Here is a 12,829-nt window from a genome sequence, read left to right on the forward strand (position 1 = left end):
TTTTTTATTGATTCATTTGAGAGAGTAAGGGAGAGGGGGATAGAAACATCCATGATGAGAATCGTGGATCGGCTGCCTCCTGCAGGCCCCCAACTGGGGATGGAGCCCACAGCCCGAGCACGTGTCCCGAACGGGAATTGAACCCTGACCTCCGGGTTCTTAGGTTGATGCTGAAACACGAGCCGTGCCAGCCGGCAAAACAGTGACCTGGGAGGAGGCCACACAGCCCTCCCTTTCCTGCTCCTGGTTCGAGGCTCACAGCCGCTCCACAGGCCCAGCCCCTCGGGCCGAGGGTGTCTGAGCACAGGGTGGGCCAGTGGAGAGGGTCCCCTGCCACCCCCACCCTCCCCTCAGCTCCTGCCCACCCTGTGCTCAGACACAGAAGTGGCTGACCATGCGCACATGCACACACACCAGGGCAGTGTGTGGGGTGCTGCCTGCAAGGCCACCAGCTCATGCACAAGTGTGCACACTCTCACTGCAGGGGTCTCCTCACCAAAGGGCCCCACCCCAGGGCAGGGCCCCCTCCGTCTGAAGCTCGGAGGCCATAAGGGCACCCGAGGCCTAAGAAAAGCCCCAGGAGAGGAGCCAGCGGGAGGGTGGGGGGGGGGGGGGAAGGGGTGACGGGGGGGAGTGGGTACAGGGGGGTCACAGACGGACGCACCTTTAACATGTTCAGACTTTATTTCATGGTGATTGACAGACTGGAGGTGTTAGTAGTGTGACATACGGGGCTCCCTTCAGCCTGTGGGCCTGACATCCCAGCCCAGCTGTGGAAGCTGGGCTGCCACACCCCAGTACCAGGTGCAGGAGGGGGCAGGCTGGTTGGGATGACACGATGGTGCAATTTAAGGCGTTTCTGGCTTTGCAGCCGTCTCTGCCGTCCCAGCACCCACTCCTGGGCCTCGGTCAGACACCCGGCCGGCCCCCGTCATTCTCGAACGAGGACACCCCACTCCCACCAGGACGGGAGAGGGTTGCCGTGGGGTGTCCTCAGCTGCCCTCAGGCACGATGAGCCCCCTCCCCAGACGTCAAGTAAACTCAATGCACTGAGAACTCTGGTTGGTGGTCAGGCCTGGACGCTGGCTGCCCAGGCGAGCAGGCAACGGACACCAACACACCACACTGGCCCACTGCCGCTCAGGGTTCCTCACGGGGCCCTGAGGTGTCGGGATGGGACACAGCCACGTCCCTGGTGGGCAGGGCCAGGGAGGTGAGGGCCCCCAACAGTCCTGGGCCTGGCCTCTGCCTCCAGCACCTGGGGCTGGCAGACACAGCGAGAGCAGGGATGCCGGTGGCCCCAGCAGGAACGTCATCTCTAAGTCACAGTATTGGCCCAGGAGGCCCAGGAGGGGCCGCCAGGCTCGAGGCCAGTCCTGGTGAGGCTGGCCCCTCCCAGCAGGACGAGGTCCAGCTCAGGGGAGGCCTGGGAAGGCCCCCTGCATCCGGCAGCAGATCCCAGCTCTGGGGACCCAGACTGGCAGGGTGGAGCTCGATGTGTTGGGGGGTCTGCTGGCAGGCAGGGAAGCCCAGCAGGAGGGCCTGGGACACGGTGGCCCGGGTGGAGGGTGTGTCCTGAGGCTGCTGTCAGAGCCACGCCTGCCCTGTGGCCACGTCCGCCCCGAGTCCCGCGGCCTGAGTTTGCCTCTGCGGCTCGCCTGCCTTGACAGGAGGGAGGCCAGGCCGAGAGTTCCTCCGGCCAAAACGCAGGCAAGAAAATCATATAAAAAAAGCAACAAGTTTACAAAAATATAAAATAATTACAGCAGGGTGTGGGGCGGGCTCCAGCAGGCTCACGGGGCGGGACAGGGCCGGAGCTCGGGCCTGGTGACGGCGTCTTCTAGCAGGTGCAGCGGCCGCCGTCCCACCACCACGTCCCGCAGGCAGCCCACGAAGCCGGTGCCGTAGGCCTTGGGCAGGGCTGCGCCCACGGGCGGTCTCTCCAGGCCTCCTGCAGAGCAAGCACAGGCGGCCACCGCTGGGACTCCCGGATGGCAGGCCGGGACGCGGTGGGCAAAGGGACCCACCAGCACCGATGACCAGGTGAGTGGTCTGGGGCCTGTTCGTGCCCAGGGGGGACCTGGTGACCAGTGAGACGTTCTGGCCTCCTGGACTCATACCACCCTGGGGTCTGTCCCTCAGGTCCTGAGACACCCCCCCGACCTCCCCACTCACTCACCCAGCCACAGGGCTCCATCTGTGTCCAGCTGCGTGGCGCCCAGCGGGGAGGAGCCGGTCACGGGGGCCTCGTTGCCCACCTGCAGGGAGCCTTCCCTCTGTTCCCTGGGGTGAGGGGGGGGGAGCCATCAGGTGACTCGAGGCCCACCCTGCCGCCTCCAGGTCCTGAGCCCCATCACATCACCCCCAGGGGCCAGGACAAGGTGGCACTGACCCCAGGAGAGGGCCTGGGAGTCGGGTCGGGTCGGGTCGTGTGAGCCAGGCTGTGCTGCCTTTCAGGGCAGGCTCCCCGAGCACCTGCGGGTCCCCGTCCCTCCCCGTCCCCAGCTCTGACTGGGGGTCCCCCTCCCTCCCCCTCACCAGCTCTGACTGCGGGTCCCCCTTCCTCCCCGTCCCCAGCTCTGATCTCGGGCCAGGCAGCCACCAGGGACCCCGTGTGCCCTGAGGGCAGGTCCAGGCCCCTCCCGCCCTGGTCCTCAGCCCCCCCTGACCTGTGCGCCCTGACCCGCAGCCAGCGGTTGGTGTTGACGGGCACGGTGGAGCGCAGCACCACGGGCTGGGAGCCCAGGTCGTAGGTCAGCTGCAGGCGGCCGTCCACGATGGCCAGCGCGAGGTAGTCGGCCCGCTCCGTGGCCTTGCCACTCCACAGCAGCAGCCCCTGCGTGGCCTCGGTGCGCAGGCTCAGCTCGAAGTGGTCGCTCTGCAGCGCCTTCTCGCTGGGGGCAGAGGGCTGGTCAGGCCTCCCCAAGGGCCGCAGGGGCGGGTGGGCAAGGAGGGGGCGGACGCCAACAGTGGGCAGATGGCTGAGGGACGGACGGTGGGGAGCAGGGCCAGCCCGGCAGACACGAGAGGTGGACAGACAGAGGGACAGCTCAGAGCGATGGCCGGCGGCAGGGCTGAGGCCACGTGCTTACCTATGAAGGGCCCCGGGATCTGGAGCTTCGGGGCTTAGAAGCAGGAAGAGAGGGCGGCAGGTGAGCAGGCACAAAGGCTGTGGTGCAGGGGGGACCCGCGGCGGCCCCCCACGCCCCCTCTCCAATAGTGGAGGCAGGAGGAGCCAGCACCCTCGGAAGAGGACCCTAGCCACCTGCCCCACCCCTCAGAGAGTCGGCAATGACACACGTGCAACACACATGTGCAGACAGAGCTGGTGCGCATGGCCCAGGCTGGGAGCAGAGGTCAGAGGCAGGCAATGGGGTGAGGAGAATGGAGACCGAGGGCTCCTGCTGGGAGGGCCGGGAAGTCCCAGCGCAAATGTGGAAGCATCACACACACACACACACACACACACACACACGCACGCCCACAGATGCTCATGTAGTGAGAGCAGCAGCTGAGGGGTGGATGGTGGCCGCCCTCAGCACACATCCCGGAAGGGGTGGCGCCCACTTCCATGCTGGGAAACAGCCCGTGCAGGACACACAGCCCCGCCCATCCTCCTCCATCGGGGAGGGAAGTCCCGCCTCTGCCTCAGTTGCAAGGAACAGAGAATGGGCACAGAATGTGCGAGTGAAGTGAGGTGGAGGAACCCAGGTGCTACTTACGCTGGGATCTCATTGGTCAGTTCGCTTGGAAACAAAGAGACAGAGAAGGTGAGAGGCAGGAGGGAGGAGGGGGCAGTGGGCCGGCCGAGCGGGCCTGCCCTCCTGGTCACGGAGCCGAGGGCGGGTGTGGCATGGCCAGCGTCTGGCCCTGCATGGCGCAGACAGGACAGATGGATGGACAGCCGGAGCAGAGGGGGCGTTACCTCTCCGTCACAGCGTTGAGGTACTCGATGTAGGTCCGTCCATCAAAGGCCAGTGTGTCCAGGTCCCCTGCCGACTTCTCTATCAGCCCTGAGAGACAGTCAGGGTCAGGGGCGCCTCGGGGTCCGACACCTGCAGCCTCAGCCCGGCCGCCGTGCTCACCCTTCTCGCAGTGGAGCCCCGAGAAGCCCCCGGGGCACAGGCAGGTGTAGGAGGCCTCCTGGGGGAGGCAGGAGGCCCCGTTGAGGCAGGGGTGGCCCGAGGCCTGGGTGCAGGGGTGGTCTGTGAAGGAGGAGACGTCCACCGCCCGCACCACGTGCTCCCGGGTCAGCAGCTGATGGCCTTTCAGGGCGACCTGGGGGGACAGGGAATTGAGCCTTGTCCTGCCCACTGCCTCTGCCCTACAGCTCCCCCAGAGCCCCCACACACCAGCTGGATGGCGCCATCAAGGCCGGAGGACACAGCGGCAGCCCGGGCCAGCTTGCTGAAGTCGGGGGCTCCCCCCAGGTACAGTGGCTCCTTCAGGTTGAGGACGGTGTGCGGCACCTGCGGGAGGCGCTGGGTGAGGGGCTGTGGGGCCGCCCGTGGGGCAGGAACTGGGCGCTGCGCCCGTGCGCCAGGCCCCCTCGCCCTCCGGCCTAGCTAGGAGGCAGTTAATCCCAGACGTGGCCGATGGGGGCTTAGTGGGGGAGGGGCTACTCTATGCAGGAGGGAGGGAGGGAGGCGCAGAGACGAGCAGGTGAGCCAGCGGGGAGCCCAGTACCTTTCGGGATTTCTGACATCCGGAGAGCGGGGTGGGGGTTGCAGAGCAAGGCCAGAGAGCAGAGAGCGGACAGACAGAGGCACAGGACAGACGGGAGAGAAAACAGTTCAGTGAGAGTCGCGTGGGGGGCCGCCACACCGCCTGGAGGAGGAGGAGCGGGGGGGGGGGGGGGGGGCCACAGCCGGGACACTCACCGGGGACTCCCCCAGCACGCGGGGCCCGTCGCCCACACGCATGGCGCCCTTGCGGCCGTTCCGCTCCAGGGAGACCCTGGTCCAGGCGCCCAGGGCCACGGGCTCCTTGCTCCTGGGGAGAGGGCACCGTGAGTGCCACGCAGGCCGACGGCGCCGCCCGAGCCCCAGCCTCGCCCCCCGCGCACCTGATGGCCGCCGCCCCCTTGCCCAGGTCGTAGCGGAACTCCAGGTGTCCGTCACGCAGGGCCAGCGACACGAAGTCCCCCCGGCCGTCCGTCTTCTGCCCGTTGTAGAGCAGCAGCCCGCTGGGGCTGCGCGCCAAGAACACCACCTCCAGCGCCATCTTCTCCCTGGGGCCCGGGGGGGGGCGGTCAGGGAGGGCATGCTGACCCTCACGGGCGGCCGGGGCCGAGGGACTGCTGCCTGCACCGCCCGCCCCACTGACCCGAGGTCCGGCTCGAAGGTGTGCAGGCCTTTCATCTCCAGGTAGGAGGCCCCGCGGAAGTCAGCCAGGAAGGGCCCGGGGCCGCTCCGCTCTGTGGAGGAGAGAGGAGGCCACACGGGGCCTGGGCCTGGCTCTGGGGTGCCTGCACCCCCACCGCCCTGTGAGCCTCGGCCTAGCCCCAACCCCAACCCCAACCGGGAGCAGAACCTAAACCAGCGATGGCGAACCTGTGACACGCGGGTCAGAGGTGACATGCAAACTTTTTTTGGGTTGATTTTTCTTTGTTAAATGGCATTTAAATATATAAAATAAATATCAAAAATAGAAGTCTTTGTTTTACTATGGTTGCAAATATCAAAAAATTTCTTTATGTGACACGGCACCAGAGCTAAGTTAGGGTTTTTCAAAATGCTGACTCCCCGAGCTCAAAAGGTTCGCCATCACTGCCCTAAACCCAAACGTGCGACCTGACCTCCCTCCGGCCCTGAGGCCCGGCCCCCCACCTGTTTGGCAGAGAGCACCCCCTCGTCCCAGGGGGCACTCGCAGGCAGCCTCGCCCCCGGGCAGCACACGGCAGGGGGCCGCCCCGTGGCAGGGGTTGGGGTCACAGGGGTCCTTCTCCTCGGCACAGGTGGGGCCTGGACGGAGACAGTGGGGTCCCAGGAGGCTGAGCCCCGGCCGCAGTCACACAGGTGCTCCCTGTCCCCCGGCCCCGGCCCCGTCCTCACCAAATCGGCCGGGGGGACACTGACAGTGGAACCTGCCGCCCTCCAGGGCCTGGCACGGGGCGCCCCCGAGGCAGGGGCTGGGCAGGCAGGGGTGGGCCGCACACTCGCCCAGGTGGGCGCTCCCGGTGGCCCCGCGCCAGCTGCCGAGCTCCAGGCGCTGGTTGTTCACGTCCAGCAGGCGGATGCAGCCCCTGAGGCCGACGCTGACGGATGTCCGCTCTAGCACCCTGTGCCAGAACGGGCGGGGTCAGAGCGATTTCCTGCACCCCAACACCGGGGTGGGCGGAGGGTCGCGGTCAGGACGGCGTCCCACCCCCCAACACAGGGGTGGGCGGAGGGTCGGGGTCAGGACTAAAGGTCAGCCCACCCCTCCTTGGGGGTCACACTAGGCCTCAGGGTGCCACCCCCAGATGGGGCAGAGTCGGGAGCAGGGCCGGGGCTGGGGCTGAGGTCAGGGTCACAGCGTGGTCCCCCCGCCCCCCACTCGGGTAAATTAGGCCTCCTGGACTCAGCCAACAAGCTGACCAGGAACAAGGCCAGAGGTCAGGCTGGGGTCAGGGCCCCCCGAATGCTCACACAGCGGCCTGGTCCTCAGGGACGCCCCCCACAAAGAGGTCTGTGTCCAGGTTGAGTCCATCAGTGCCACTGGGGCTCTGGCCCAGGACGGGGGGCTCGCCGTCCACCGAGAGCGTCCCCTGGCGCCAGTGCCGGGACAGCTCCAGGCGGTGCCACCGGCCGGGCTCCACGGGCACCGTGCTGGTCAGCACTGCAGGCCCGGAGCCGGTGTCGAACCTGGGGTGCCGAGGGGAAGCGGGTGCTCAGGACAGCCCAAGGGAGCCAGGCCCATGGCCGGCCGCCCCCCTGCCACGGCCACACCCACCTGAGCTGCACGCGGCCGCCCAGCAGCGCCAGCGCCAGGAAGTCCTTGCCGCGGGCGTTGCCGTTGTAGAGCAGCAGCCCCTGGGGCTCCAGCGCCCGGAACTCCAGCGCCAGGCGCAGCGTGTGGTAGGCACGGAGCGTGGGGAAGGCCAGGAAGGAGCGGCCCCCGAAGGACGGCACTGAGGGGTGCAGAGCTGCGGGACGGACACCAGGTGGGGGGACAGGACCAGCCCACAGCCGTCCTGCAGCCCGAAACCCACCCCTTTACCCTACTGACCCCTCAGCCCCCAGCCCTGGCCCCTAGTGCCTCCCCAGCCAGGAGGGCCCTTACCATTCTCACAGACAGCGCCCCCCCTGCCGGCTGGGCAGCTGCAGGTGAAGGCTCCCCCCGCGTCCTGGTCCTGGCAGGTCCCCCCATACAGGCAGGGCTGGGAGTCACAGGGCCTCCGGGGCTGCTGGGCGCCTGGGGGCAGGGGCCGGCGTCCGGGCACACGGCTGGGGCCCGTGGTGGGGGGCCGGCGTGTGGTGGGGGGGCCTGTGGTCCTGCTCATGGGCCGGCTGGTGTGGCTGGGGCGGAGGGCCCTAGGGGCCGCGGAAGAGGCGGCGGTGGTGGCCTTGGCCGTGGCCGCGGCCGGGGTGGCTCCCGTGGTCGCTCCCGTGAAGAAGGCAGGAAGCCAGTCTGTGGGCAGGGGGACGGTCAGGGTGCCAGGCCGCAGGGCACAGGGGGAGGCTGCTGGGAGGGGAGGGGCAAGCTGGGTGCACGACGGCGGGCGCTCACCGAAGTCCATGAAGCGCACGTGCTCCTGCAGCGGCCGCCGCACCCCCAGGGGCCGGCGCCGGGAGGCCTGGATCTGGCGCAGGAGCGCGCGGCCCACGTCGGGCGCCCTGAGGCTCGTGGCTGGGGAGGAGGGACACTGAGCACAGGAGACCGGTGCAGCCCCCACCCCCTGGGAGGGACCGGGCGGGGGGGGGGGGGGGGGCTCACTGGGGTCAAAGTGCACGTCCACAATGGCCCGGACAGAGTCGCCAGGCCCCAGGTTCCGCAGGCGGACACTCCAGAAGTCCTTCTTGACATCTGAGTTCCGGAACAGGTCGTCCAGCTGTGGGGGGGAGGGAGGCTCCAGGGGCTGCCCAGGGCGGCCGTCGGCCCCCCAACCCCAGCACTTCTCTGGGTCGGGCCTGGGAGGAGAGAGCTGCGCCCCACCCAACACCACGAACTCACCGCACTCTCGATGCTCCTGGCTGTCTCCCCAAACAGCTCGGACTTGGGGTCGGCCATCTCGGGCGTGTAGAACAGCTCCTGCCCCTCGACCCCCTCGAGCTCCAGCACACCCTGGAACGCCCTGGTGGCTGTGGGGGAGGGCGCAGTGAGGCCCTGCCTGGCACCGTCCGGCCTCCAGGCCGGCCCTGGGCACGGCCCCAGCAGCAAGCCACACGGTGTAGGCAGGTGGCGATTAGTCAGATGGTCATGAGGTTAGTGGGAGCCAGGGCAGGCGGCTGGCAGTTACCAGGCAAACTCCGTGGGCAGCACCCAGGCCGGCGTGCAACAGGAGAGACAGGTTGCCAGGGGGTCCTAGGCACCCACGTGTGCGCGGGGCCCAGGACCTCACGTGTATGCGAGTGTGCTGAATCCCCCAGACCGTGCACACGTGTGTGCTCAGGTTGGAACCCCAGAAGGCCCGGGTGCCTGCCTCCTGGGCAGCCTGCTTCCGGAGGAGACGGCACCCCCGCGGGTCCAGGCCACTCCTCACGCTGCACCCCAGCCTGGCCACCCACTCACCGGGACAGTTGGAGCCCTCTGCGTCCAGCGAGGGCGTCTTGCCATCTGAGCAGCAGCCCAAAGGGGAGTTGTAGCAGGAAGCCCTCTCGATGGGTGGCCCAGGGGTCACCTCGCTGCCACCCTCGGGGGGCTCAGGTCCTGGGGAGGGGTGGTCTGAGCCCAGCTGCTGGTGCAGCTTCCCTGGGCCCTGCCCCCCACGTCCCGGAGCCCGCACTCACCCCCCGAGCCGGCCCCACTGGCCTCTAGATCCCCGCTCAGCTCCTCGTCACCGCTCCCGTCGGCGCTGCCAGATTCGCTGAAGGCCGCTGTGGCGAGGCTGGCTGCCGAGGGGGTTACCGTGGGGGGGATGGTCAGCTCGGGCCTCCTAGTGGCCCTGGGGATGCTGGCCGTGGTCCGAGGCTGCGATGAGGGTCTAGGGGTGGGTCGGCTGCGGGGGGTACTGCCGGGAGCCAGGGGGAGGGCGCTGGGCGGGGGTGCCTCACTCAGGTAGCGCACCGAGGTGGCCACAGGCACGGGTGTGGGGCGGGCGCCGGGAGCCACAGCCTCTGTGGGGAGAGGAGAGGGGAGAATTGGGTGGGGGCCACGTCAGGGCAGGTCGGGCCTTCCTGGTCAGTGCTGGGCGCGGGCGGCCTCACCCTGGCACGGGCCGAGGTTCTGGATCGAGATGTCCAGGCCCTGGCGGCAGGCGATGGTCCTCAGCTGGCACTCGTTACCGTAGGTGACTCCGTCCGACCCACACACCTGGGCAGAGGGCAAGGATGCTGGGGTGCCCTCCCCGCCCTACACCCGCCACCCTCCGCACACCCCCTCCCTCACCTTGGTAGCATTGGCCTCCGGACAGGTGGGTGTTGGGCACACACAGTGGGCGGAGCCAGCCTCCTCCACGCAGGAGGCCCCAAACTCACAGTGCATTTCAGCACAGGTCCTGGGCACCGAGGAGTCTGGCACAGACGCAGGGGACCCACTGGCTCAGGAGCTGCCTCCGTGATGGCCACACCCCCAGCACAGGTCACCACCCGCACCCCCCCCACACACACACACACACCGGCCAGGCCTCACCTGTTTCACAGCCAGCAGGGCCCAGGCCACGGCCGTCGGGACACTGCCCACACTTGGGTCCGGCCACCCCAGGCTTGCACGAGCACAGCCCAGTCATCTGCTCACAGTCGTCCCGCACGGCACCCCGGGGGTCACAGCTGCAGGCTGAGGGGATGGGGCGGGGCCTGAGGTCTGAGCCTGGCGCCCCCTGGCCCTAGAGCCCAGCCCCTGCCCGGTGAGAGTAGGCCAGAGCCCAAGGGGGGGACCCAGGGCACAGCAACGTCAGGGACGGGCAGGAGGGCTCCGCTGAGGACCGACCGTGGGGCTCGTCACTCACGGGTGCAGCCACTCCGGCCGTCGGTGACGATGCCACGGAAGTTCCAGAAGCCGGGCTCACAGCGGTCACACTTGAAGCCCCCCACACCTGGGCGGCAGGAGCACTGGCCTGTGCCCGGGTCGCAGGTGCCACCGTAGGAGCCGTGGGGGTTACACTGGCACAAGCCTGCAAGGCCAGGGTGGGACAGTCACACCGTGCAGGGCTCGGCTGGACTGGAGGGCAGGGCCAGGGTGGGGGACTCACTGGGACAGCCGGCCAGGCCCACACCCCGCGCAGCAGTGACGTTATCCTGGCAGCAGCCGAAGGGTGTCTGGGCGCAGTGCAGGGGGACCGCCGGGGGCATTGGGGCCACAGTGGGGGCTGCAGAGGAGGCGGGAGTTCAGACGCCACGTGGAGCGGACCCCCCCTGGGCCTGGCCACTCCATCTCAGCCGCTCCCAGTCCCACCGTCCCCCTCTGCCACTGGGGCCAGAGCCTGTAGCTCAGGCCACAGGCGAGGATCCCACACCACATCCAGGAACACGTCTGTTCACACAGGACCAGGAACACACGGGACACCCAAAGATCAAGAGCACGCCGCCCTGGACACACCGTACACCCAGAGGCACACACGCGGGTGAGTGTGTTTCTGAACCTGTCCAGCCCTGGGTCTGACTGGACTGCAGACTCTTCCTCCCACGGAGACCACCCCACAGGTGCACATGCGTCCCAGGGCTGCTGGTGGTCAGGGGCGCGCGCGCGCACACACACACACACACACACACATGTGCCTCACACCCGTGTGCACACACATCTGTGAACAAGCACACGCAGGGAACAGCAAACATCTCGAGCGCCCGCGGGCCGCGCACCTCGGCAGGCTCCTTGAGCCACGACGTACAGCTCTCGCTGGGACTCGCACCGGGCCTTCTTCAGCTCACACTCCGTGCTGTAGGTGCCGCCATCGGAGCCGCAGACCTGGAGGGGGGGTGTCAGTGGGGGGGCGTGGCCCCTCCTCATTGCCCACCCAGCGCCCGGGGGGGGGCCTCACCGGGCTCCTCAGGGCGCCCTGGCAGCTGAAGCCGCAGACGCAAGGCCCGTCCTCAGAGTCCTCGTCCCAGACGCCGCCGTACTGCAGGCACAGTTCCTGCTCACACTCGCCGTCCTCGCCGGAGCCCGAGCCTCCGGAGCCACACTCGGCTGTGGGAAGGGGCTGGGTCACCGTGTGGAGCCGGTCGGAGCCGGAGCCGGTGCCGGACAGACCACGCGGGCTGCGCCACGCCTACCCTGCTCGCACGGCCCCGCCCGGGCCTCCTCGATCTGAGCCTGTTGCTGGCAGGCGGCCTCGCGGAGCTCACAGGCACTGGGGTAGGTGACGCCGTCACTGCCGCACACGGGGCCGGGTGGGGGGCGCTCACACCGGGGGCACACACACTGCCCCGCCATGCACACGGCACCGAAGGCGCACACGGTGTCTCCACAGGTCTCTGCAGAGGGCGAAACCCAGGCAGGTCAGCAGACCCAGCTGGGAGAGGCAGGGACCACAGCTCCCCCCACCCCCACTCACGGCAAGGTCCGTCTGAGGCCACACGCAGGCTGATCTGGCGTGTGCAGGCGTGGACATGCAGCTCACACTCGCTGGCGTACGTGTTCCCGTCAGAGCCACACACGGGCTGGGCCAGGGCCACGCACTCCGAGGGGCACACGCAGCGCCCAGTCTCAGCCTCGCACACGGCTCCAAAGCGGCACTGCCCACAGCGGTCTGGGGAGGAGGCTCCATCACCATGGCGACCGGGACACCCGCCCCCAGCAAGACCCCCTTGCCTGCCACTGACCGCAGGGTCCTCTGTGAGCCACCAGGATCTCTCGCCCGAGGACGCAGGCCGCGGACTCCAGCTCGCAGGCGCTGCCGTAGGTGACCCCGTCGCTGCCGCACACGGGGCTGTAGACCCTCGGACACACGTGCTGGCACACACACTCAGCTCCCCCATTCTTCACGGCACACACTGCCCCGAACAGGCACTGCACCCCGATGCACGGGGACGGGGGCTGATCTGGGGAGGACACGGCACTCAGCGGGCCCGCCAGCCCCGGGCGGACGGACGCACAAGCCCCCAGCTCCGAGCAGCAGGCCCTCCTGGGTGGGGATGGCGCGGGAAGAGAGGGTCAGGAGACGGGCCAAGGCACAGACGCAGCAGAGAAAGGGACAGACACGTAGCAGACGTGGACAGGGACACAGACCCAGACGCCCCAGCCTCCTGCAGGCGTGCGGGGTGGGGCTGCCCTCAGGACCGGGGCTTCCTGATGGCCCACAGTGGGCCACACGAGGGCCGGGCTCACCCAGCACCCCCGGGGCCATGACCCTGACCCCAGCCACCCTGGGACACGTATGCACGTGTGGGGGCCTCTCTGTGGGATGGAAGAGTCTGCAGCCCAGAGTCAGACCCAGGGCGCACGGGGAGGTGTCTGTCCACTTGCTCTGAGGGCTACACGGCCAGGCAGCAGCGAGCCACCCCCCCGCACGCTGGGGCAGACCTCAGACCGCGGGCTCCTGGCGGCAGGCGCTGCACGTCCTCCTGCCCGTGGGTCAGGCTGGAAGACACAAGAGGTGCAGCCGAGAGGGAAGGAAGGACAGACAGGAGACGGACGCAGAGATGCACAGACCCATGGACAGAGCCACCTCTGCTGGCCCCGCAAAACCCAGCTCCGCCCAGGGGGGACCCGAGGCTGCAGGCTGCTCATGCCCCAGGGGCTGCAGAGGCC

At 68.6% G+C, this 12,829-nt stretch overlaps 1 protein-coding gene across 12 annotated transcripts in view; it reads right to left on the reverse strand.

The window, feature by feature from the left end:
- Positions 1-665: 665 nt before the first annotated feature.
- Positions 666-12,829, reverse strand: part of AGRN (agrin) — a 31,935-nt gene continuing 19,771 nt past the window's right edge. For 2 of the 12 annotated variants that reach the window (XM_036307479.1, XM_036307481.1), the window contains 30 exons: positions 11,902-12,120; positions 11,634-11,828; positions 11,353-11,553; positions 11,118-11,266; positions 10,939-11,044; positions 10,332-10,448; positions 10,089-10,253; positions 9,773-9,916; positions 9,530-9,654; positions 9,349-9,454; positions 8,932-9,258; positions 8,714-8,851; positions 8,156-8,283; positions 7,919-8,033; positions 7,712-7,831; positions 7,265-7,612; positions 6,935-7,127; positions 6,631-6,846; positions 6,055-6,281; positions 5,830-5,964; positions 5,327-5,417; positions 5,067-5,231; positions 4,882-4,993; positions 4,688-4,699; positions 4,354-4,470; positions 4,087-4,279; positions 3,927-4,014; positions 2,671-2,895; positions 2,181-2,284; positions 666-1,952 (listed from right to left, as the gene is read on the reverse strand). In XM_036307479.1, the coding sequence (XP_036163372.1) occupies positions 1,795-1,952; positions 2,181-2,284; positions 2,671-2,895; positions 3,927-4,014; positions 4,087-4,279; positions 4,354-4,470; positions 4,688-4,699; positions 4,882-4,993; positions 5,067-5,231; positions 5,327-5,417; positions 5,830-5,964; positions 6,055-6,281; positions 6,631-6,846; positions 6,935-7,127; positions 7,265-7,612; positions 7,712-7,831; positions 7,919-8,033; positions 8,156-8,283; positions 8,714-8,851; positions 8,932-9,258; positions 9,349-9,454; positions 9,530-9,654; positions 9,773-9,916; positions 10,089-10,253; positions 10,332-10,448; positions 10,939-11,044; positions 11,118-11,266; positions 11,353-11,553; positions 11,634-11,828; positions 11,902-12,120 (4,739 nt within the window). In that variant the 3' untranslated portion in view covers positions 666-1,794. Of the gene's footprint in view, positions 1,953-2,180; positions 2,285-2,670; positions 2,896-3,093; positions 3,127-3,723; positions 3,748-3,926; positions 4,015-4,086; positions 4,280-4,353; positions 4,471-4,687; positions 4,700-4,881; positions 4,994-5,066; positions 5,232-5,326; positions 5,469-5,829; positions 5,965-6,054; positions 6,282-6,630; positions 6,847-6,934; positions 7,143-7,264; positions 7,613-7,711; positions 7,832-7,918; positions 8,034-8,155; positions 8,284-8,713; positions 8,852-8,931; positions 9,259-9,348; positions 9,455-9,529; positions 9,655-9,772; positions 9,917-10,088; positions 10,254-10,331; positions 10,449-10,938; positions 11,045-11,117; positions 11,267-11,352; positions 11,554-11,633; positions 11,829-11,901; positions 12,121-12,829 lie in introns of all 12 variants that reach the window. The other 10 variants (XM_036307469.1, XM_036307475.1, XM_036307471.1 and 7 more) reach the window with 10 other exon arrangements.

The sequence above is a fragment of the Myotis myotis genome, unplaced genomic scaffold (genome assembly GCF_014108235.1).
Source record: "Myotis myotis isolate mMyoMyo1 unplaced genomic scaffold, mMyoMyo1.p scaffold_m19_p_48, whole genome shotgun sequence".
NCBI classification, from domain to species: Eukaryota; Metazoa; Chordata; class Mammalia; order Chiroptera; family Vespertilionidae; genus Myotis; species Myotis myotis.